The 26,555-nt window shown below is 38.7% G+C and overlaps 1 protein-coding gene across 1 annotated transcript; it reads left to right on the top strand.

Moving 5' to 3' along the window:
- The first annotated feature begins 287 nt into the window (after positions 1-287).
- On the top strand, positions 288-23,263 carry LOC146507439 (uncharacterized). The gene is made up of 26 exons (XM_085180890.1): positions 288-376; positions 547-573; positions 943-1,152; positions 1,404-1,481; positions 1,618-1,773; positions 1,990-2,025; positions 2,212-2,238; positions 3,664-3,873; positions 4,125-4,202; positions 4,339-4,494; positions 15,882-15,917; positions 16,088-16,114; positions 16,484-16,693; positions 16,945-17,022; positions 17,159-17,314; positions 17,531-17,566; positions 17,753-17,779; positions 19,207-19,416; positions 19,666-19,743; positions 19,880-20,035; positions 20,252-20,287; positions 20,474-20,500; positions 21,928-22,137; positions 22,389-22,466; positions 22,603-22,758; positions 22,992-23,263. The coding sequence occupies exons 2-26, from the start codon at positions 567-569 to the stop codon at positions 22,994-22,996; spliced, it is 2,484 nt and encodes an 827-aa protein (XP_085037016.1). The 5' UTR covers positions 288-376; positions 547-566; the 3' UTR covers positions 22,997-23,263.
- The last annotated feature ends 3,292 nt before the right edge of the window (positions 23,264-26,555 follow it).

Genomic DNA, 26,555 nt, shown 5'->3' with positions numbered 1-26,555 from the left:
GTATGTAAGCTGTTAGGGACCTTTTTAAATGTTATAAAACAAGGTGGCACCTCAGACAGAAGAGGTGGTGGGACACGCCCACACAGGCACCTTCAGGAGGAGGCCCTGCTAGGGCCGTAACAATTATACACAAAATGTAAACACAGAATGTGGGATATCTTTAACGCCACTCAGCCACACCACTATGAGTCATGTAGAAAAAAAACAACCATCGTAACCGGCAGACAAAAATAAAGAAGCGAGTCTGGTGTTTGTCTCCTCCTCCAAACAGAAAAGGGGAAGGACGACATTGCACATAAAAACCAGCCACACATTAGTCAATTGAACTGTGTGTTCACAGAACTTTCCTCCACGCATCAGGAAGACTCTGAAGCAGGTGAGTGCTGAAGATGACTGACTGTAGTTTACTCTTGTTATTTAGCCTTTTATTACATTATTCTTTCATCATCACTAATATCTGAGCACGTGGATGATTCTTTTTCATGTTGTTTGCAATCATTTCATGGATTGTTGCTTATTATTTTCACTCTCCCTATTTTATTTCAGTTTGCAAAGCAGCAAATACAATGGCAGGTAAGTGCATTTAAATATTTGTCAGAACAACCGATCACTTTTAGAGTTTTTTGCAGAAAAAACAATCACTTTTAAAGACGTTTGCATAATTTGAGGGCATTCTTCATCCTGTCTACACCTACAACCAATAAACATGCCCACCTCTTATTCTCTATCATATCCAGACTATCTCTCCACTCTGTTATATAATGCATATGCACAGGGTATGAACCCCCTTGGACGTGGCGTGTGGCCACGCCCCACAGCTTACATTGATTGGAACGTGTCTCCAAGCGGCATGATGGTGGAGAGATAGTCTCTCACTCAGAGGACCAAGGTTACAGTGTAACCGTACGTTTCCTTAAGACTTAAAGCTTGTTTGTTTTGCAGATGAGAGCTTTAAAAAGGAGTTTCTTGATACCCACAATGCCTATAGGGCACAGCATGGTGCACCACCACTGACCTTTAACACTGAGCTGGATGATGCAGCTCAAAAATGGGCCAATCAAATGCTGGCAACAAAGAAACTTGGCCACAGTGACACTGATGATGGAGAGAACGTCTTCTATGCATGGAGCTCTGAAACCAAGAAGCTAACAGGTAAATGATTCTTTGTAGAGAACTCCTTTGTCCACCTCTTCACCTGTCAGAAACAGGTCGCTTTGTTATCACAATAAATTAAAGTCTCACTAATCTTTAAAAGAAACAGATTCCACTGTATCTCTTCTCATTTCAAGTAAACAATTAGAAATGTTCATCCTTATTTCATTTTAAAGTTTCTGAGCTATAAAACCCAACTCCAACCACCAAATTAACTCTTTATGTTATTTTTCTCTGTCTCCATGTTTCAGGAAAAGAAGCTGTGGATAATTGGTACAGTGAGATCAAGGATTATGACTTCAAAAGGTCTGGACATCAACCCAAGACGGGTAAAACACAGCCCTCCTGAAAAGTTCTGCATATACCTGTACTATATATACCTGCATTGCTAACGTATTCGTCATTACAAGATCAGGTCATCATCAGTAAGTAGTATGTTTTTACACATTTTCCTTTTTCCACTAGGTCATTTTACTCAGGTGGTGTGGAAAAGCAGCACTGAGCTGGGTGTGGGCATAGCCACTGATGGCAATACGGTCTTTGTGGTTGGGCAGTACCGCCCAGCTGGTAACATTACCAATGCAGGATACTATCAGAAAAATGTGCTCCCAAAAGGAACAGGTAACACTCACACATTTTGATGTTCTACTTAAAGTGTTGTGTTTGTATCAGATTATTATTACAGATTAAGAAAGACGAACATATAAAGTAGTAAATTTACACTTTGTCAAATAAAATCAAAAGTATGTGTTGATTTGTTAGTTTTTGAAGCCTACCTTGAAACATTAAAGTGACTGATCACTTTTCACATTAGTCAATTGAACTGTGTGTTCACAGAACTTTCCTCCACACATGAGGAAGAGTCTGAAGCAGGTGAGTGCTGAAGATGACTGTAGTTACAGGACAAGATTTGAGTTTACTCTTGTCATTTAGCCTTTTATTACATTATTCTTTCATCATCACATAATATCTGAGCACGTGGATGATTCTTTTTCATGTTGTTTGCAATCATTTCATGGATTGCTGCTTATTATTTTCACTCTCCCTATTTTATTTCAGGTTGCAAAGCAGCAAACCAGGTGACAGGTAAGTGCACTGACAGTGTTGGGAATGTATTCTGAATACTTTTGATTACTTGTGATGCTTTTTACAACTACATGGAGCTGTTTCAAAGAAGAATGGGCAAAGATTTCAGTCTGTAGATGTGCAAAGCTGGTAGAGACAGACCCTAAAAGACTGGCAGCTGGAATTGCAGCAAAAGCTGGTTCAACAAAGTATTGACTCAGGGGGCTGAATAATTACACACACCCCACTTTGCAGTTATTTATTTGTAAAAAATGTTTGGAATCATGTCTGATTTTCGTTCCACGTGTTCACCACTTTGTGTTGGTCTTTCACGTGGAATTCCAATAAAATTGATTCATGTTTGTGGCTGTAATGTGACAAAATGTGGAAAAGTTCGAGGGGGCCGAATACTTTTGCAAGACACTGTATTACTATTACTGAAGGCTACTTGCCACCGAGCTAACATTGCTAGCTGGCATTAGCTGAGGTTAGATTATAGACTGATGTTGTGGAAGTTTTCCACTTAAATAAAGCCTGCAGACGAGCGGTGAGCGGTAGCTAACATTCTTTAATCCAAGCACACAAAGACAACATACAAACAAGCTTGTGGAGCCCCCATGACCGCGGGACAGACGGTCAGCAGAGTTCTCACTGAGCCTAGCATGGCTCTCAGTTAAATACCTTCTCCGGGAACAAAAGGCAGTACACAGCTGTTTCACACCTCAAGGTTCACACTCCCTTGCTACTTCCCAGAATCCTCGAAGAGACAAAAGACTGGTCCTCTGGAGTTCCTGTTTCCCCCCAACATCCTTGCTACACCCCCTACCATTTGTCTTACAGTATGAGTGTCAGACATGTTAATACAATAAATAATGTCATTAATATCTAGGTGAAAGAAATTCCTATACACTGATTTCAGAACTGCACAGCTAGCAGGTTGTTAATACTAGCCATCAAGTCTAACAGTCTGCAGTCTATGAACTAACCTCAGGTAGCACCAGCTAAAAATGTTAGCTCAGTGGAGAGTAGCCTTCAGTAATAGTAATACATCACACAGCAATAGTACATCGAAGATACTGAAGTGGCACATAACCGAGATAACTACTCAACTAAAACAAGATACTTGCAGTAGACTAACGATAGTTTTTAAAGAAGAACTTACTTCCAGATGTTTCTTTAGGTTGGAGTCTTTTGACGCTGACAGCAGCTTGGCTGCTGGCAAACAGAGTTTGCATTGCACAGTCAGATTTCATCCCTTTCTTCTTTAAATGTAAAACGGTGTCAGAATTTCCAAGTAAGAAATGCATTCCTGCCCGTGCACTGCTGGCTCTGTTGTGCTGGCTCCGGGTCCATTGTGTAACTGATGCCACCAACATTAACAGGACACTTTCAATCAACATGCCACCTCGTGTTTCCTCTAAGACTTAAAGCTTGTTTGTTTTGCAGATGAGAGCTTTAAAAAGGAGTTTCTTGATACCCACAATGCCTATAGGGCACAGCATGGTGCACCACCACTGACCTTTAACACTGAGCTGGATGACGCAGCTCAAAAATGGGCCAATCAAATGCTGGCAACAAAGACACTTGGCCACAGTGACACCAAAGATGGAGAGAACGTCTTCTATGCATTTAGCTCTGAAACCAAGAAGCTAACAGGTAAATGATTCTTTGTAGAGAACTCCTTTGTCCACCTCTTCACCTGTCAGAAACAGGTCGCTTTGTCATCACAATAAATTAAAGTCTCACTAATCTTTAAAAGAAACAGATTCCACTGTATCTCTTCTCATTTCAAGTAAACAATTAGAAATGTTCATCCTTATTTCATTTTAAAGTTTATGAGCTATAAAACCCAACTCCAACCACCAAATTAACTCTTTATGTTATTTTTCTCTGTCTTCATGTTTCAGGAAAAGAAGCTGTGGATAATTGGTACAGTGAGATCAAGGATTATGACTTCAAAAGGTCTGGACATCAACCCAAGACGGGTAAAACACAGCCCTCCTGAAAAGTTCTGCATATACCTGTACTGTATATACCTGCATTGCTAACGTATTCGTCATTACAAGATCAGGTCATCATCAGTAAGTAGTATGTTTTTACACATTTTCCTTTTTCCACTAGGTCATTTTACTCAGGTGGTGTGGAAAAGCAGCACTGAGCTGGGTGTGGGCATAGCTACTGATGGCAATACGGTCTTTGTGGTTGGGCAGTACCGCCCAGCTGGTAACATTACCAATGCAGGATACTATCAGAAAAATGTGCTCCCAAAAGGAACAGGTAACACTCACACATTTTGATGTTCTACTGCTTCTACTTAGTACAAAGGTGAAAATTAGTAAAGTCAGGTCACATGCAAATGTCTATATGTTAGACCTAAAGTTTCTCTACACCTACCTTTTTATGTCCCCGGCTGCTTTCAATCAAAACAAAACTACTATTACTCCTACAGCTGACTCTGGACATCAGAATAACATTTGCACAGCTCACTAATATTTCCTGTTATTTTCTAGAGTAAAACTTTCCCAGTGGCAGAGAGGGAGCTGCAGCAGACAACAGACCTCAGTGCCCAGAGAAAATGATTGGACCCATCACATGTGGTTTCCTTAAATGTTCCGAGATTGAACTTCAAAAAATGCGCCTATTGCATCAAACACGATTTTACACAACTGTCTAGTCAAATACTTTCTAAGTAGAATTGGTGTTTTGATCATCATCAGTGAATAATTTTTGAGTAATGTTTCAATGATTTGAGTGCAGTACAAATAAAAACAAAAGTCTTCGTGCTTGTTGTCTCCACACGATAATAACTAAAGACTTTTTTTGACTTGAAGTTCATTTCACAAAGTAGCTCCTCCTTTTCACTCAGGGAACAGCTGTACATTAGACAAATGAACAGAAACTTAGCAGTTAGCTGCTTTTAATATGGGTTAAGTCAGAAAGAAAGATTGTTGCACTACAATAACAAAATTATTTTGAACTGAGCCAATTAAAAAAAATGACTGATGAGCAACAAGACATATTTAACTCTACTCAAGTTCAGTCATTTATTTACAAATTACATATTTGGTTTTTCAACTCACCTTTTACTTGTCGTAGTAAAATTTTAAAATTAAGTTTAATTGATTAAAACATTACATTTTCACGCCACTTATATTTTACTAATTAGTTTTACATAATTCTATTTTGTCAACAGGTTCCACACAATTGAATATAGGACACCCGGCATAATTTTTTTAAATTTCATTTATTGCCAAAACAATACAGCAGTGTCATAACTGAAACACACACTGCTGGCCCATCATGTTTACAAACTAACAGTCTGTCAACAGATTCAGGATAAAAATAATTGATGCACAATATTAACATACATCCATATCTGCCAAAGTCTTAAAAATTTAATATCTGTATGTAATAAAAAAAAAAACGAAAATAAACAAAGCACACCTCACAACATTACATATGCACATGTGCTGCAAGTGTTTACATACATTCACTCCATTTCAAATCACACTGTCACGATGAGTTGTGTGGCTGTCAGTGGCTGGACCCACGTGCAGGACTCGGAGACAAAACATTAACTTAAACGACAGCTTTATTTGCTAGTGAGTCACACTTGGCGATACATAAACAACAACTTCAACTAACTAGACTGGAGATGCTGAAGGTAGACGACAATGAATACACACACAACAAACGTGGAGGACACAACAACTGGCAGGGAAAAACACAGGGCTTAAATACATACTGAGGTGATTAGGGAATGTGAAACAGCAGGAGAGCACAGCTGGGACTCATCAGACATGACAAGACAAGGGGAGGCAAAACTCAACACATTGACATAGTACACAAAGTAAAACAGGAAACTGAACAGACGTGGCCTAAACTAGGGGATACAGTGACAGAACAAGAGACACACTGACAGAAATGACTGTATACTAACAGAAGTAACACAGAACCACGACCTAAGAAGGAGAACACAAGAAATGCCAAGGACCTAGTAAGTTAGGAACACTAGTGACAGAAATCAAACCCAAGAGAATCAAAACACATCATGGAATCAAAGATAACTAATACAAACAGAAAAACACTGAGTCCACAGACTCAGGACCGTGACACACACTTTTGTATGGAAGCTCGTTTCCGCCATTAAAAAACAAAACAAAAACAAAAAAACAAGTATCCATATCCATACCTATAATTTCGAGTTACTTCTCTCAAAATTTGAGTTAATAACTCGAGATTTTGAGTTATCTCTTCCAATCAGTAATCAACGTGAATGAGGTCACTTTCTTGTTACCCAGAAGCATCTGGCACAAAGTAACACACACTCAAAACCAGATCGCAACAAATTGATAGTAGCGCCGTGTGATTCAGCTAATAACACAAGGATTCCATCATTGTTGAAGCCACGCTGAAAATACTCAGTAATCTGTTTATTCATGACTGGATGTAATACCGGTAGCTTAGCTGTAGCATTTGTACCTGAGGGCTTCAGCTTCAGGGCAACAAGGAAATTACGTCATTCAGATTACTGACTGGCAGTGTTAACTCGAAATTTTGAGTTACTTTTCTCAAAATCTCGAGAAAATATCTCAAAATTTCAAGATATGGACCTTTTTTTTTTTTTTTAGTGGCAGAAACGGGCTTCCATACTTTTTCTTTACTCTTAGTCTGTTTGTATTTGGCCTTACAACTTACATAATGTTGCATGGAATATGAATACAATAGGAAGATACTACTACCTCATATTATGACATGCACACCACCCTTCAACAAACATTACAAATATTTTCTCAAGTGTTGTTTTTCCCTCCCCTGCTATTTTCAGACAATCAATCATTTTATTCACTTTCAGCCTAAAATGAAATTCTGCCCATTTGACAGAACATTCTGCCTCCAAATCAATTGTTGGCCTGTTTATTCCTGAGCAGCTGTACCTTGGCATCCAGATGAAGGAAGAAAGTCTGAAATACTTCAAAGCAAGCTTTTGGTTCCTGAGGGTAAACGAGATTCAGCGTTGCCCCATTAAGAGTGCACATGCAGAGGCCATGTATCCCAAGAACTTCAGCCAGAGGAGAGCTGGTAACATTTGCTTTAAAAGCAGACTAAGCTGACTAAGACGTAGCACAACTCAGATGTAGCTCAGAAATATATAACATTAGACCGCAAACACAAAATACAACCATCCAGTATGAAGACTACAAAAAGCAGTCTGGAAAAAGTCATTTTCCTCTTCTGGCTGGACATCAGCTAAAAAAAGAAAAAAATTAAGGTAAACTTGCAGGTTTGTGCGGTTTAAGCCTCTTCGATTGCATCTTTGGGTTCTTACAACTACTATTGTATTACTGCCACCTTCTGGATGTAAGAAGTATATCCTTCTTATTCACTTAAATGTTATGTGATCAAGTAACAAATTAGTATTTGGTGCAGATATTAACAGACACAATTATGTAGACTGTTAGAAAAATATATTTTTACTTTAAGCATTCATTTTTTGAGTATACACTTTACACTGCAGAAAACACAAGAAGCAGGAAGAAAACAAGGGGAAAATGAGCTCAGCTGAGAAGTTTGTATAAAGTAAAGCCCATTTGAGCTTTTTTACTTGACTCCTCATGTTCAAATTTTGTTTATAATATTTTGTTTTCTTCCACTAAGAAAAAAAAAATTTAAAGCACCACAGTGGCAACCTGACATCACACAGAAAGGTCACGTGATATTAAACTGAAGCTCTGCAGAGAGGGCAATCATAATGAAGCAGTTCATTTAATTTGTAGATTCGAGCTGCTCTTCACCTTTTTGCCCAGCAGGTGTCACCAGAGAGGACTGTGTTGACAAGCTTGACGTAATGAACCTTTTTACAAGCTGCACAAAGCTTCATTTGCCATCATAGCAGCTGTGGCCTCTCTCGTTCCCGCGTCTTGTTCTTTGTCTCTACAGCTATGAGTTTTAAGCCCCTGCCTTTTTCTTTTACCTCCTTCTTCTTCTCCCCTCATTCGTTTTCTTCTTCTTCTGTTTTAATGGCGGATGTTTTAATGGATGTTTTAATGTTTTAATGGCGTTTTAATGGCGAACACCTTTTGGATGCATTACTGCCACCTTCTAGATCGGCGAATGGATTACAATCCACCGCACCACCACTATGTTCTTTTTAAAATTCCCTTTTCTTTCCACAAAATATCAACAAAAACTTTATCCCCTTAGGCTCTTTGAGGTACTACTCTCATCCTTATCTTATTCTTGTTCTTGTGAAGGTTTCTGACTAACACCTCTCTCATGGCAGTATTTATTACCGTCTAAGAAAATATGCTCTGTTGAAACTCATCTGCAATAATCCCAATAACCTGAAGCATGTTTGCTAACTATTTTACCATTTAATCCTGTACGGCCAACTTTCATCCTCGATATAACATCCTCTTGTTTGTATTTATTCTATGACATGTTATAAAATCACCCTCTTTCTTTTGAATATTGTAATAATGTAGCCCTTACTTCCCTATCCCATTCTTCTTGGCATTTGTTTTTAATATGCAACTTAACTTCAGTTTTGCTCATTTTTACATTAAAATCTAACACATTTTTATTTGCTGAACAAATTTATCAGCCAACCTGTTTCTCTCTGTATCCATGTGTGCAGGAACCCACATTAACTTGACCACTGTACCATTTCTTTTTATCCTAAAAATTGAATGGGTTTTTTCTAATGCAATGTCTGGTCTTGGCTCTGACTGCATATATGAATACGTGTTAAAGCGCTACTTGAGTCTGAACATACTAAAACCTTCCTCACTCTAGCTTCCTCTACCAAATCTAATGCCATCAGAATTGGCATTAGTTCTCCTGTATAAACTGCTAAATTGTCTGTTATTCCTTTATTTTCCACAATATTTTGATCTGGAATAACAAAGGATATACCTACTCTATTTTCTAGCATTTCAGAAGCATCTGTAATGATCTTGATATATTCCCCTTCCATGTATTTACCCACCTCTTTACTGTCTGTCTCCCTTTTCAAGCAAATGTTAGTCAGTAACTTGTCCAAGGATCCATGGTGGAATCTCCGCCCCTCCAGGATCTTAATATATTTAAAATCCTTTTACCCTTTTGTTATTTATCTGCATGCATTTTCCATGTAAGTTTATATTTTTCTGTAGCGTTCTCATATAATTTAGCATTAATATGAAGATTAGATTTCTTATTTGAAGGACCAAAACTTTTTTTGGATGATGAAAATCTAAATCCCCATTCTAATGCCCACGACTCTAAACTGTACAAAGCCTCTTGCAATGTTGCTTTAATGAATTCTTTATTTCTTCCCCTCTTCCAAATAATCCCATCATCTGCAAATAGCGAGATACCCATGGACTGTATTGCTAAAAATATAATTGATCATGATAGTAAATAACACTGGACTAATTATACTGCCTTATGGATTATTTAATATGCAATAACTGATTTGATCTTTGCCAAGAGGTGTTTCCCCAGATTTCTTTAATGACGTGTTTACTTCTGACAAAGAAAACTTCATATTAATTATGTCCTCTCTACCCTCTTCACCTTAAAGTATTTCAATATTTCCCTGTGAGGTTATTATTATTATTATTATTATTATTATTATTATTATTGTTGTTGTTGTTGTTGTTGTTGTTATTATTATTATTATTGTTATTGTTATTATCATTATCATTATTATTATTATTGTTGTTGTTGTTGTTGTTGTTGTTATTATTATTATTATTATTATTATTATTATTATTATCATTGTTATTATTATTATTATTATTATTATTATTATTATTATTGTTGTTGTTGTTATTGTTGTTGTTATTGTTATTATTATTATTATTCTCTGTACTATGTTCCTTTGCAAGGGTTTATGCGAATAATTAAGAGTTACATTTATCTTTTATCCTAATATTATCATTATGTTTGGGAAGTAAATAATCCTTTGAATTACCAGGCTTTAACAAAAGGTACACCAAACCCCGTCTAATGTACATTTGTATGCAGTGATTCACAGTATTTTCTCCAATAATCCCTTTTAGCTTTCTTTATGATCCCTCTAACCTTTGCTAGTTTCTCTTGTTTTATTGCTCATGTACATTATGTGCCCATCTTGGTACAAACCTTTTCTTTTTGTTCCCACGACTTTTAGAATAGCTCGGCTACATAAGTTGTACGAGTTCAATTCATTTATTGGTTTATTTAAATCCAGATTTTTCAAATAACCCTCACTCGGGACCAATTTCCTTTTCAAATTTCCACTTTCCCTGTGCGTCTGTTCCTCTGATAACAAAAATCGGATGGTGATCACTACCTGCTGTGCTAGCTTTGAATACTCTCCAGCTTCAGATTGTGAAACCAACTTAAGACCGATTGTTGATTCCTTTCTCCTCACAAAATCCATCCGTGTACCTGATCCAATATTTTAAAGGACCAACTCCTTATTCTCAATTACTCCTTCTAATAATCCCCTATCACTCTCATCCCGAGTCTCCCATAAAGTGTAATGTGAATTAACTCTTTTTCAAATGTTCTAGGATTGATTGAAGCTTCTCTTTTTCTAACTGCCTACACAAATTATTCCCTCATTTGCCCATCCTACAGCACTGACGTCTAACTCCTGTGTTGTATTGACTTGTATATAAATTTTGTTTTATGAATATGGCACATCCTCCTCTATTCCCATTCCCTCTGTCTTTATGTAAATCAAAGTATCCGCGAATAATAAAATCCAATGATTTTTCTTGAATGCATCTAAATCTAGTTTTGTGTTGGTGTCGTAATAAATCTATGAGTAATGAGTCTAATATCAGCCTGCAGTCGTCTTATTCCTGTAGTATCTCCTGTTATTAATTTCTTCAATTTATTGAGATCTTCTCCCACAGGAATGCCTGAAATCAATCCTCTCGCTCCTGTTTTTATTACCTACTATAGACCACACTACATATCTTCACCGTTTGAAAGCCCACCACCACCACTTGCCATTCTGAACCACTCTCAGTCCAGATTATCCCAAAACCCACCATAAAAAAACATTAGTGGTCCGAATCTTTAAGGCTTCCTTCTTGGAGGTTGGCAAACAATAAAAAGCAGTATCGGTCCTGATAACATGCTTTCTTAACTTAACTTTAGAGATGTTGCACAAATGGAAGAATGCAGTCTTACATGTTTGTTTAATATGTGCGTTGAAGGACATGTCCTGGTCAAAAATGACTCCAAGGTTCCTCACAGTGTTACTGGAGGCCAAGATTTTCATGGCTGAGTATAAGTATTATCTAAATTTAGGAATTTAAGGGAAGCATGTAAACAGAATTGGTCCTAGCACTGAACCCTGTGGAACTCCATAATTAACCTCAGTGTGTGAAGAGGACTCTCCATTTACATGAACAAGTTGGAGTCCATTGGACAGATACGATACAAACCACTGCAGCAGTACCTAAACATCTACAGTGTGCTCTAATTGCTCTAATAGGATATTATGATCGACAGTGTTGAACACTGCACTGAGGATAAGCACAGAGATGCTTTCACAGTCACAAACTCTCACAGATAGTGTATGCAATGCTTATTTTTTCCTTCAAGAAATCGCGTGGCTTCATTTTGTGCCGTTTGCACAAATACATACTGAATGCCACATGAACATGTTAATAAGGGTGCACAATGGTATGAATGATGTAAGCAACAGTGACTCTTAAATGGTCTGAGGCTTTTTAAAAACCTTGATTATAATTATGAAGTCCTGATTATGTTTCCAAGTGAATAACTGTGACACAAAGTTGTTCAAGAGGCAAACTTTAAAAGCTCAGACTTGGCACATACTGGTTTCTGGGACTGTTCACCCCTTGCGTGATTCGTGTGACTGATATCTCTGTTTGAGGTGGTGCAAAGTAACTACAACATTTTTTGTTTACATTTACATTGACAGCCTTTTGTAAGTTTGCAGGCCGTGACTGCCCTACCTCTCAAGTCCAAGGTCCTCACTAAAGAATGTTTTCCCTCTTTCTGATGTGTTGCCAGTTTGTTATTGCAGCTGTCTTCAGACAGGTTTAAGGAACCTTCGGTCCTTGGGCAAGACACTTCACCCGTTGCCTACTGGTGGTGGTCAGAGGGCCCGGTGGCGCCTGTGTCCGGCAGCCTCGCCTCTGTCAGTGCGCCCCAGGGTGGCTGTGGCTACAATGTAGCTGCCATCACCAGTGTGTGAATGACTGAATGTAGTGTAAAGCACTTTGGGGTCCTTAAGGACTAAGTACAGCGCTATACAAGTACAGGCCATTTACCGTTTCCTGTTCTTTTTTAAATCTAACAGCTGACAAATACCACATATACTGTAATAATGAAAAAAGCAGAACAAAAACTAAACATACCTAACAATAAAAACTAAACTGAAACAAACAAATCTCATCTAATCTATATTCTGTCTGACAGACATTCATGACTTTTTCTTTTGACTTTTTTCCATTCATTATCTCTAACTCCTGTTAAAGAAAAGCCATGAAAGAAACATTTAGCTTTGGTGCTAAAAAGCTTTTATTAAGCTCTTTATTTATTGAAGGGCAAAGTATACCTGTGAACCAAAACCATAAGAACATAGTGGGCCTTTCTCAATATGCGTACTTGTGCGTACTTGCGTTCTCGTGTACTCGTGATACGTCATCAGTCGGAGACCAAGTACTGTTCCAATTCGAAGTACGCATCAAGCCGAGAACGCGAAAAAGTCCCGGATGTGTTCTCTTTTTTTTTTTTCTCTCTTTTTTTTCTTCTAAATAGATAATATATGGCCACCAAAGTTTTGTCACATCTGAGGACTTATTTATGCTTTCTTTGAAAGATTGTATAGATATCATTCAAGTAACGTTGTTTCATCAGGGTCACCTTGGAATACCTGGTGAGATGGGGCCACCTGGACTGCAAGGGATTCCAGTAAGTTTACCATTATTACTATCTGTATCATAGCTGTAGAGAAGGTAAACTGTCTTGGTGTGTGTGCATGTGTATGGTGTGGCTATACTAACCTATTGTGCCATCTACACTAACAGACCTTATCTAATCTTTAAAAACGGTGCCTGTATGCAGTCTCAGATTGACTTCTCACCGCACCCAACTACACTGGTGCTATGTTGCATTTCTCTTGCTTCTGTAGAGATACTTTCAATTTAGTTTTATTTATAAACTGAGATTTCCTAGAAGATGAAAAAGCAAACCTTACAATATTAGAGAGAGAGAACTCCAACGATCAGGCGATCTTATATGAATAAGCGCCTGGCAACAGTGGGAAGGAAAAACTCCCGTACAACAGGAAGACATCTCTGGTAGAACCAGGCTCAGGGAGGTACAGTACTGTACTGCAACCGTTTGGGGGGTAAGGAGAAAGTGAAGATCAAAATAGAGAGTTTAGGCCTAAACACAAATTACAGGAAAGAGCAGACAAAAGCTAGTTTCATGCAGCAGTGGCATCCAAATGCATCAAGAGTAAAAAGAGGGGGGTGGAGAAAAAAAACGCTCAGTGCATTATGGAAAGCCCCCCAACAGCCTGATCTGATAGCATCTTCACAAGATGGTTTAGAGTGACCTGATCTAGCACTAATTATAAGCTTTATTGAAAATAAAGTTCTTAAGCAGAATTTCATTTTATTTTATTTTATTTTTATTTTTTTTGCCTGTCCCGTTTGGTTCTTTTGCCATCAGAATTATTGTCTAAAGGCGAAGAAAGATGCCCAACGGATTTACTTTACCAAATGGACCATCCCAGCTTTGCCATAATGGTCCATTTGATTCACCTTTTATTGTTTATTTTATTTTCACTTGCTGAACACGGGACAGACTCGTGATACGTCACCAGTCGGAGACCAAGTACTGTTCCAATTCGAAGTACGCATCAAGCCGAGAACGCGAAAAAGTCCCGGATGTGTTCTCGCTCCGCCCGTTTTATCGAGCATGCATCGGTGGTGACTTGTGTGGACTTGGTACAGCTAAATATCCCAGAATGCATTTCGTCCAAAACTCAAACGCGGCAATGGCGGACGAGCGGGGCTAAAAACTTTTAAATACTCTTTCTGGGTCACAAAATAAACTTTTAAGTTCTTTTCAAGCGAGAATGTAGCTGTGTAAACTTCAAATATCTGCTCGATTTATCAGGATATCATATATTTCCAAACGAGCTCCGACGTTTTCGGAGACGTCTGTGACCCGCCAGCTCCATAGCAGACAGCGAGGTCGAGGATTATTACAGCCGGCGAGAACAGCGGACTCCCGGCTCATCGTTTTCAACCCCCCCGCGGTCTTTTCACTACTCAGGTTAAACAAACCCCAGCAGCTGTCTATTGTATTGAGTGTCCACTAAAATAAAAATAAAAGCGTTCTAACATCTCACTTGCTTGTTTTTATTAAGGTATGTACACGTATGTACATGTACACTATTTTTATTAATAGAGATTTCACTAGTGAGGTTAAACATGATATATAAGTCACTTCGATCGCTTCTAAATGTTAATGTTTGGTTTATTTCAGTGTTTTATTTGTTCCTGAGTAAACCGGTTTGGCTGTGATTAAAGTTAAGCTTCATAACATATTACTCACAGTTAAATTAAGAGGGGACGGCGCGAGTCCGTGCTCGTGTTCTCGGCGAGTCCGTACTCCCGTGCGTTCTCGGCGAGTACGTACTCGCGTACTTGAGAATTGAGAAAGGGCCAATATCTTTATTTTGTAATCTGAAAAACAAAGTCAGGCCATGGAGCAACCACCGTGTCCCTATAATTTGCTGGATTTGCAGTAAACATAGGCACCAGTAAGTGCAGGAGTAAAATGTTTTACAGTGAACTAATGAGACCTTTGTGCTTTTGAAGCGTTCTCTTAGTCTGCGAGTAAACCGCCAACAAGACCTGTGGCTACCAAACACGAGGAAAGACAAAAAATCCTGTTTGACAACATCTGGGCATGCCCTCGCCCATCTGCACTCTGTTTCTGAGTGCTGTCTTTCGTCTGGCAGCAATGTCATCGACCAATCAGAAGGTTGGTGGTTCAATTCCTGGGTCCTCCAACTCCTCAGGCAACATACTGAACCTGAGGTTCCCCTGATACATCCATGCGTGTATGAATGTTAGATGAACATGGCTTTGGCATATAAAAAGTGCTGTATGCTTGAGTCCATGACATTTGTAGCAGGAAAACACTTGAAAGTTGGAATTGAGCACACAAGCACTATATATGTTCCAGTCTGTTGTTAAAGCATAAACAAAGAAATAATAAAGAGAAGGAAAAACATCGACAGATTCTCAACTTGTTGATTAACCTCCACAACTTTGCTACACTTGTTCTTGTATAATGTATGTAAGCTGTTAGGGACCTTTTTAAATGTTATAAAACACGGTGGCACCTCAGACAGAAGAGGTGGTGGGACACGCCCACACAGGCACCTTCAGGAGGAGGCCCTGCTAGGGCCGTAACAATTATACACAAAATGTAAACACAGAATGTGGGATATCTTTAACGCCACTCAGCCACACCACTATGAGTCATGTAGAAAAAACACAACATCATAACCGGCAGACAAAAATACAGAAGCGAGTCTGGTGTTTGTCTCCTCCTCCAAACAGAAAAGGGGAAGGACGACATTGCACATAAAAACCAGCCACACATTAGTCAATTGAACTGTGTGTTCACAGAACTTTCCTCCACACGTCAGGAAGACTCTGAAGCAGGTGAGTGCTGAAGATGACTGACTGTAGTTTACTCTTGTTATTTAGCCTTTTATTACATTACTCTTTCATCATCACTAATATCTGAGCACGTGGATGATTCTTTTTCATGTTGTTTGCAATCATTTCATGGATTGTTGCTTATTATTTTCAATCTCCCTATTTTATTTCAGTTTGCAAAGCAGCAAATACAATGGCAGGTAAGTGCATTTAAATATTTGTCAGAACAACCGATCACTTTTAGAGTTTTTTGCAGAAAAAACAATCACTTTTAAAGACGTTTGCATAATTAGAGGGCATTCTTCGTCCTGTCTACACCTACAACCAATAAACATGCCCACCTCTTATTCTCTATCATATCCAGACTATCTCTCCACTCTGTTATATAATGCATATGCACAGGGTATGAACCCCCTTGGACGTGGCGTGTGGCCACGCCCCACAGCTTACATTGATTGGAACGTGTCTCCAAGCGGCATGAAGGTGGAGAGATAGTCTCTCACTCAGAGGACCAAGGTTACAGTGTAACCGTACGTTTCCTTAAGACTTAAAGCTTGTTTGGTTTGCAGATAAGAGCTTTAAAAAGGAGTTTCTTGATACCCACAATGCCTATAGGGCACAGCATGGTGCACCACCACTGACCTTTAACACTGAGCTGGATGATGCAGCTCAAAAATGGGCCAATCAAATGCTGGCAACAAAGAAACTTGGCCACAGTAACACCAAAGATGGAGAGAACGTCTTCTATGCATGGAGCTCTGAAACCAAGAAGCTAACAGGTAAATGATTCTTTGTAGAGAACTCCTTTGTCCACCTCTTCACCTGTCAGAAACAGGTCGCTTTGTTATCACAATAAATTAAAGTCTCACTAATCTTTAAAAGAAACAGATTCCACTGTATCTCTTCTCATTTCAAGTAAACAATTAGAAATGTTCATCCTTATTTCATTTTAAAGTTTCTGAGCTATAAAACCCAACTCCAACCACCAAATTAACTCTTTATGTTATTTTTCTCTGTCTCCATGTTTCAGGAAAAGAAGCTGTGGATAATTGGTACAGCGAGATCAAGGATTATGACTTCAAAAGGTCTGGACATCAACCCAAGACGGGTAAAACACAGCCCTCCTGAAAAGTTCTGCATATACCTGTACTGTATATACCTGCATTGCTAACGTATTCGTCATTACAAGATCAGGTCATCATCAGTAAGTAGTATGTTTTTACACATTTTCCTTTTTCCACTAGGTCATTTTACTCAGGTGGTGTGGAAAAGCAGCACTGAGCTGGGTGTGGGCATAGCCACTGATGGCAATACGGTCTTTGTGGTTGGGCAGTACCGCCCAGCTGGTAACATTACCAATGCAGGATACTATCAGAAAAATGTGCTCCCAAAAGGAACAGGTAACACTCACACATTTTGATGTTCTACTTAAAGTGTTGTGTTTGTATCAGATTATTATTACAGATTAAGAAAGACGAACATATAAAGTAGTAAATTTACACTTTGTCAAATAAAATCAAAAGTATGTGTTGATTTGTTAGTTTTTGAAGCCTACCTTGAAACATTAAAGTGAGTGATCACTTTTCACATTAGTCAATTGAACTGTGTGTTCACAGAACTTTCCTCCACACATGAGGAAGAGTCTGAAGCAGGTGAGTGCTGAAGATGACTGTAGTTACAGGACAAGATTTGAGTTTACTCTTGTCATTTAGCCTTTTATTACATTATTCTTTCATCATCACATAATATCTGAGCACGTGGATGATTCTTTTTCATGTTGTTTGCAATCATTTCATGGATTGCTGCTTATTATTTTCACTCTCCCTATTTTATTTCAGGTTGCAAAGCAGCAAACCAGGTGACAGGTAAGTGCACTGACAGTGTTGGGAATGTATTCTGAATACTTTTGATTACTTGTGATGCTTTTTACAACTACATGGAGCTGTTTTGCAAAGAAGAATGGGCAAAGATTTCAGTCTGTAGATGTGCAAAGCTGGTAGAGACAGACCCTAAAAGACTGGCAGCTGGAATTGCAGCAAAAGCTGGTTCTACAAAGTATTGACTCAGGGGGCTGAATAATTACACACACCACACTTTGCAGTTATTTATTTGTAAAAAATGTTTGGAATCATGTCTGATTTTCGTTCCACGTGTTCACCACTTTGTGTTGGTCTTTCACGTGGAATTCCAATAAAATTGATTCATGTTTGTGGCTGTAATGTGACAAAATGTGGAAAAGTTCGAGGGGGCCGAATACTTTTGCAAGACACTGTATTACTATTACTGAAGGCTACTTGCCACCGAGCTAACATTGCTAGCTGGCATTAGCTGAGGTTAGATTATAGACTGATGTTGTGGAAGTTTTCCACTTAAATAAAGCCTGCAGACGAGCGGTGAGCGGTAGCTAACATTCTTTAATCCAAGCACACAAAGACAACATACAAACAAGCTTGTGGAGCCCCCATGACCGCGGGACAGACGGTCAGCAGAGTTCTCACTGAGCCTAGCATGGCTCTCAGTTAAATACCTTCTCCGGGAACAAAAGGCAGTACACAGCTGTTTCACACCTCAAGGTTCACACTCCCTTGCTACTTCCCAGAATCCTCGAAGAGACAAAAGACTGGTCCTCTGGAGTTCCTGTTTCCCCCCAACATCCTTGCTACACCCCCTACCATTTGTCTTACAGTATGAGTGTCAGACATGTTAATACAATAAATAATGTCATTAATATCTAGGTGAAAGAAATTCCTATACACTGATTTCAGAACTGCACAGCTAGCAGGTTGTTAATACTAGCCATCAAGTCTAACAGTCTGCAGTCTATGAACTAACCTCAGGTAGCACCAGCTAAAAATGTTAGCTCAGTGGAGAGTAGCCTTCAGTAATAGTAATACATCACACAGCAATAGTACATCGAAGATACTGAAGTGGCACATAACCGAGATAACTACTCAACTAAAACAAGATACTTGCAGTAGACTAACGATAGTTTTTAAAGAAGAACTTACTTCCAGATGTTTCTTTAGGTTGGAGTCTTTTGACGCTGACAGCAGCTTGGCTGCTGGCAAACAGAGTTTGCATTGCACAGTCAGATTTCATCCCTTTCTTCTTTAAATGTAAAACGGTGTCAGAATTTCCAAGTAAGAAATGCATTCCTGCCCGTGCACTGCTGGCTCTGTTGTGCTGGCTCCGGGTCCATTGTGTAACTGATGCCACCAACGTTAACAGGACACTTTCAATCAACATGCCACCTCGTGTTTCCTCTAAGACTTAAAGCTTGTTTGTTTTGCAGATGAGAGCTTTAAAAAGGAGTTTCTTGATACCCACAATGCCTATAGGGCACAGCATGGTGCACCACCACTGACCTTTAACACTGAGCTGGATGACGCAGCTCAAAAATGGGCCAATCAAATGCTGGCAACAAAGACACTTGGCCACAGTGACACCAAAGATGGAGAGAACGTCTTCTATGCATTTAGCTCTGAAACCAAGAAGCTAACAGGTAAATGATTCTTTGTAGAGAACTCCTTTGTCCACCTCTTCACCTGTCAGAAACAGGTCGCTTTGTCATCACAATAAATTAAAGTCTCACTAATCTTTAAAAGAAACAGATTCCACTGTATCTCTTCTCATTTCAAGTAAACAATTAGAAATGTTCATCCTTATTTCATTTTAAAGTTTCTGAGCTATAAAACCCAACTCCAACCACCAAATTAACTCTTTGTTATTTTTCTCTGTCTTCATGTTTCAGGAAAAGAAGCTGTGGATAAATGGTACAGCGAGATCAAGGGTTATGACTTCAAAAGGTCTGGACATCAACCCAAGACGGGTAAAACACAGCCCTCCTGAAAAGTTCTGCATATACCTGTACTGTATATACCTGCATTGCTAACGTATTCGTCATTACAAGATCAGGTCATCATCAGTAAGTAGTATGTTGTTACACATTTTCCTTTTTCCACTAGGTCATTTTACTCAGGTGGTGTGGAAAAGCAGCACTGAGCTGGGTGTGGGCATAGCCACTGATGGCAATACGGTCTTTGTGGTTGGGCAGTACCGCCCAGCTGGTAACATTACCAATGCAGGATACTATCAGAAAAATGTGCTCCCAAAAGGAACAGGTAACACTCACACATTTTGATGTTCTACTTAAAGTGTTGTGTTTGTATCAGATTATTATTACAGATTAAGAAAGACGAACATATAAAGTAGTAAATTTACACTTTGTCAAATAAAATCAAAAGTATGTGTTGATTTGTTAGTTTTTGAAGCCTACCTTGAAACATTAAAGTGAGTGATCACTTTTCACATTAGTCAATTGAACTGTGTGTTCACAGAACTTTCCTCCACACATGAGGAAGAGTCTGAAGCAGGTGAGTGCTGAAGATGACTGTAGTTACAGGACAAGATTTGAGTTTACTCTTGTCATTTAGCCTTTTATTACATTATTCTTTCATCATCACATAATATCTGAGCACGTGGATGATTCTTTTTCATGTTGTTTGCAATCATTTCATGGATTGCTGCTTATTATTTTCACTCTCCCTATTTTATTTCAGGTTGCAAAGCAGCAAACCAGGTGACAGGTAAGTGCACTGACAGTGTTGGGAATGTATTCTGAATACTTTTGATTACTTGTGATGCTTTTTACAACTACATGGAGCTGTTTTGCAAAGAAGAATGGGCAAAGATTTCAGTCTGTAGATGTGCAAAGCTGGTAGAGACAGACCCTAAAAGACTGGCAGCTGGAATTGCAGCAAAAGCTGGTTCAACAAAGTATTGACTCAGGGGGCTGAATAATTACACACACCACACTTTGCAGTTATTTATTTGTAAAAAATGTTTGGAATCATGTCTGATTTTCGTTCCACGTGTTCACCACTTTGTGTTGGTCTTTCACGTGGAATTCCAATAAAATTGATTCATGTTTGTGGCTGTAATGTGACAAAATGTGGAAAAGTTCGAGGGGGCCGAATACTTTTGCAAGACACTGTATTACTATTACTGAAGGCTACTTGCCACCGAGCTAACATTGCTAGCTGGCATTAGCTGAGGTTAGATTATAGACTGATGTTGTGGAAGTTTTCCACTTAAATAAAGCCTGCAGACGAGCGGTGAGCGGTAGCTAACATTCTTTAATCCAAGCACACAAAGACAACATACAAACAAGCTTGTGGAGCCCCCATGACCGCGGGACAGACGGTCAGCAGAGTTCTCACTGAGCCTAGCATGGCTCTCAGTTAAATACCTTCTCCGGGAACAAAAGGCAGTACACAGCTGTTTCACACCTCAAGGTTCACACTCCCTTGCTACTTCCCAGAATCCTCGAAGAGACAAAAGACTGGTCCTCTGGAGTTCCTGTTTCCCCCCAACATCCTTGCTACACCCCCTACCATTTGTCTTACAGTATGAGTGTCAGACATGTTAATACAATAAATAATGTCATTAATATCTAGGTGAAAGAAATTCCTATACACTGATTTCAGAACTGCACAGCTAGCAGGTTGTTAATACTAGCCATCAAGTCTAACAGTCTGCAGTCTATGAACTAACCTCAGGTAGCACCAGCTAAAAATGTTAGCTCAGTGGAGAGTAGCCTTCAGTAATAGTAATACATCACACAGCAATAGTACATCGAAGATACTGAAGTGGCACATAACCGAGATAACTACTCAACTAAAACAAGATACTTGCAGTAGACTAACGATAGTTTTTAAAGAAGAACTTACTTCCAGATGTTTCTTTAGGTTGGAGTCTTTTGACGCTGACAGCAGCTTGGCTGCTGGCAAACAGAGTTTGCATTGCACAGTCAGATTTCATCCCTTTCTTCTTTAAATGTAAAACGGTGTCAGAATTTCCAAGTAAGAAATGCATTCCTGCCCGTGCACTGCTGGCTCTGTTGTGCTGGCTCCGGGTCCATTGTGTAACTGATGCCACCAACGTTAACAGGACACTTTCAATCAACATGCCACCTCGTGTTTCCTCTAAGACTTAAAGCTTGTTTGTTTTGCAGATGAGAGCTTTAAAAAGGAGTTTCTTGATACCCACAATGCCTATAGGGCACAGCATGGTGCACCACCACTGACCTTTAACACTGAGCTGGATGACGCAGCTCAAAAATGGGCCAATCAAATGCTGGCAAAAAAGACACTTGGCCACAGTGACACCAAAGATGGAGAGAACGTCTTCTATGCATTTAGCTCTGAAACCAAGAAGCTAACAGGTAAATGATTCTTTGTAGAGAACTCCTTTGTCCACCTCTTCACCTGTCAGAAACAGGTCGCTTTGTCATCACAATAAATTAAAGTCTCACTAATCTTTAAAAGAAACAGATTCCACTGTATCTCTTCTCATTTCAAGTAAACAATTAGAAATGTTCATCCTTATTTCATTTTAAAGTTTATGAGCTATAAAACCCAACTCCAACCACCAAATTAACTCTTTATGTTATTTTTCTCTGTCTTCATGTTTCAGGAAAAGAAGCTGTGGATAAATGGTACAGTGAGATCAAGGATTATGACTTCAAAAGGTCTGGACATCAACCCAAGACGGGTAAAACACAGCCCTCCTGAAAAGTTCTGCATATACCTGTACTGTATATACCTGCATTGCTAACGTATTCGTCATTACAAGATCAGGTCATCATCAGTAAGTAGTATGTTTTTACACATTTTCCTTTTTCCACTAGGTCATTTTACTCAGGTGGTGTGGAAAAGCAGCACTGAGCTGGGTGTGGGCATAGCTACTGATGGCAATACGGTCTTTGTGGTTGGGCAGTACCGCCCAGCTGGTAACATTACCAATGCAGGATACTATCAGAAAAATGTGCTCCCAAAAGGAACAGGTAACACTCACACATTTTGATGTTCTACTGCTTCTACTTAGTACAAAGGTGAAAATTAGTAAAGTCAGGTCACATGCAAATGTCTATATGTTAGACCTAAAGTTTCTCTACACCTACCTTTTTATGTCCCCGGCTGCTTTCAATCAAAACAAAACTACTATTACTCCTACAGCTGACTCTGGACATCAGAATAACATTTGCACAGCTCACTAATATTTCCTGTTATTTTCTAGAGTAAAACTTTCCCAGTGGCAGAGAGGGAGCTGCAGCAGACAACAGACCTCAGTGCCCAGAGAAAATGATTGGACCCATCACATGTGGTTTCCTTAAATGTTCCGAGATTGAACTTCAAAAAATGCGCCTATTGCATCAAACACGATTTTACACAACTGTCTAGTCAAATACTTTCTAAGTAGAATTGGTGTTTTGATCATCATCAGTGAATAATTTTTGAGTAATGTTTCAATGATTTGAGTGCAGTACAAATAAAAACAAAAGTCTTCGTGCTTGTTGTCTCCACACGATAATAACTAAAGACTTTTTTTGACTTGAAGTTCATTTCACAAAGTAGCTCCTCCTTTTCACTCAGGGAACAGCTGTACATTAGACAAATGAACAGAAACTTAGCAGTTAGCTGCTTTTAATATGGGTTAAGTCAGAAAGAAAGATTGTTGCACTACAATAACAAAATTATTTTGAACTGAGCCAATTAAAAAAAATGACTGATGAGCAACAAGACATATTTAACTCTACTCAAGTTCAGTCATTTATTTACAAATTACATATTTGGTTTTTCAACTCACCTTTTACTTGTCGTAGTAAAATTTTAAAATTAAGTTTAATTGATTAAAACATTACATTTTCACGCCACTTATATTTTACTAATTAGTTTTACATAATTCTATTTTGTCAACAGGTTCCACACAATTGAATATAGGACACCCGGCATAATTTTTTTAAATTTCATTTATTGCCAAAACAATACAGCAGTGTCATAACTGAAACACACACTGCTGGCCCATCATGTTTACAAACTAACAGTCTGTCAACAGATTCAGGATAAAAATAATTGATGCACAATATTAACATACATCCATATCTGCCAAAGTCTTAAAAATTTAATATCTGTATGTAATAAAAAAAAAAACGAAAATAAACAAAGCACACCTCACAACATTACATATGCACATGTGCTGCAAGTGTTTACATACATTCACTCCATTTCAAATCACACTGTCACGATGAGTTGTGTGGCTGTCAGTGGCTGGACCCACGTGCAGGACTCGGAGACAAAACATTAACTTAAACGACAGCTTTATTTGCTAGTGAGTCACACTTGGCGATACATAAACAACAACTTCAACTAACTAGACTGGAGATGCTGAAGGTAGACGACAATGAATACACACACAACAAACGTGGAGGACACAACAACTGGCAGGGAAAAACACAGGGCTTAAATACATACTGAGGTGATTAGGGAATGTGAAACAGCAGGAGAGCACAGCTGGGACTCATCAGACATGACAAGACAAGGGGAGGCAAAACTCAACACATTGACATAGTACACAAAGTAAAACAGGAAACTGAACAGACGTGGCCTAAACTAGGGGATACAGTGACAGAACAAGAGACACACTGACAGAAATGACTGTATACTAACAGAAGTAACACAGAACCACGACCTAAGAAGGAGAACACAAGAAATGCCAAGGACCTAGTAAGTTAGGAACACTAGTGACAGAAATCAAACCCAAGAGAATCAAAACACATCATGGAATCAAAGATAACTAATACAAACAGAAAAACACTGAGTCCACAGACTCAGGACCGTGACACACACTTTTGTATGGAAGCTCGTTTCCGCCATTAAAAAACAAAACAAAAACAAAAAAACAAGTATCCATATCCATACCTATAATTTCGAGTTACTTCTCTCAAAATTTGAGTTAATAACTCGAGATTTTGAGTTATCTCTTCCAATCAGTAATCAACGTGAATGAGGTCACTTTCTTGTTACCCAGAAGCATCTGGCACAAAGTAACACACACTCAAAACCAGATCGCAACAAATTGATAGTAGCGCCGTGTGATTCAGCTAATAACACAAGGATTCCATCATTGTTGAAGCCACGCTGAAAATACTCAGTAATCTGTTTATTCATGACTGGATGTAATACCGGTAGCTTAGCTGTAGCATTTGTACCTGAGGGCTTCAGCTTCAGGGCAACAAGGAAATTACGTCATTCAGATTACTGACTGGCAGTGTTAACTCGAAATTTTGAGTTACTTTTCTCAAAATCTCGAGAAAATATCTCAAAATTTCAAGATATGGACCTTTTTTTTTTTTTTTTAGTGGCAGAAACGGGCTTCCATACTTTTTCTTTACTCTTAGTCTGTTTGTATTTGGCCTTACAACTTACATAATGTTGCATGGAATATGAATACAATAGGAAGATACTACTACCTCATATTATGACATGCACACCACCCTTCAACAAACATTACAAATATTTTCTCAAGTGTTGTTTTTCCCTCCCCTGCTATTTTCAGACAATCAATCATTTTATTCACTTTCAGCCTAAAATGAAATTCTGCCCATTTGACAGAACATTCTGCCTCCAAATCAATTGTTGGCCTGTTTATTCCTGAGCAGCTGTACCTTGGCATCCAGATGAAGGAAGAAAGTCTGAAATACTTCAAAGCAAGCTTTTGGTTCCTGAGGGTAAACGAGATTCAGCGTTGCCCCATTAAGAGTGCACATGCAGAGGCCATGTATCCCAAGAACTTCAGCCAGAGGAGAGCTGGTAACATTTGCTTTAAAGCAGACTAAGCTGACTAAGACGTAGCACAACTCAGATGTAGCTCAGAAATATATAACATTAGACCGCAAACACAAAATACAACCATCCAGTATGAAGACTACAAAAAGCAGTCTGGAAAAAGTCATTTTCCTCTTCTGGCTGGACATCAGCTAAAAAAAGAAAAAAATTAAGGTAAACTTGCAGGTTTGTGCGGTTTAAGCCTCTTCGATTGCATCTTTGGGTTCTTACAACTACTATTGTATTACTGCCACCTTCTGGATGTAAGAAGTATATCCTTCTTATTCACTTAAATGTTATGTGATCAAGTAACAAATTAGTATTTGGTACAGATATTAACAGACACAATTATGTAGACTGTTAGAAAAATATATTTTTACTTTAAGCATTCATTTTTTGAGTATACACTTTACACTGCAGAAAACACAAGAAGCAGGAAGAAAACAAGGGGAAAATGAGCTCAGCTGAGAAGTTTGTATGAGGTAAAGCCCATTTGAGCTTTTTTACTTGACTCCTCATGTTCAAATTTTGTTTATAATATTTTGTTTTCTTCCACTAAGAAAAAAAAAAATTTAAAGCACCACAGTGGCAACCTGACATCACACAGAAAGGTCACGTGATATTAAACTGAAGCTCTGCAGAGAGGGCAATCATAATGAAGCACTTCGTTTAATTTGTAGATTCGAGCTGCTCTTCACCTTTTTGCCCAGCAGGTGTCACCAGAGAGGACTGTGTTGACAAGCTTGACGTAATGAACCTTTTTACAAGCTGCACAAAGCTTCATTTGCCATAATAGCAGCTGTGGCCTCTCTCGTTCCCGCGTCTTGTTCTTTGTCTCTACAGCTATGAGTTTTAAGCCCCTGCCTTTTTCTTTTACCTCCTTCTTCTTCTCCCCTCATTCGTTTTCTTCTTCTTCTGTTTTAATGGCGGATGTTTTAATGGATGTTTTAATGTTTTAATGGCGTTTTAATGGCGA

This window comes from Neolamprologus multifasciatus, chromosome 12 (genome assembly GCF_963576455.1).
Source record: "Neolamprologus multifasciatus chromosome 12, fNeoMul1.2, whole genome shotgun sequence".
In the NCBI taxonomy this organism is placed as follows: domain Eukaryota; kingdom Metazoa; phylum Chordata; class Actinopteri; order Cichliformes; family Cichlidae; genus Neolamprologus; species Neolamprologus multifasciatus.
This window is presented reverse-complemented; position numbering and strand designations above follow the sequence as displayed.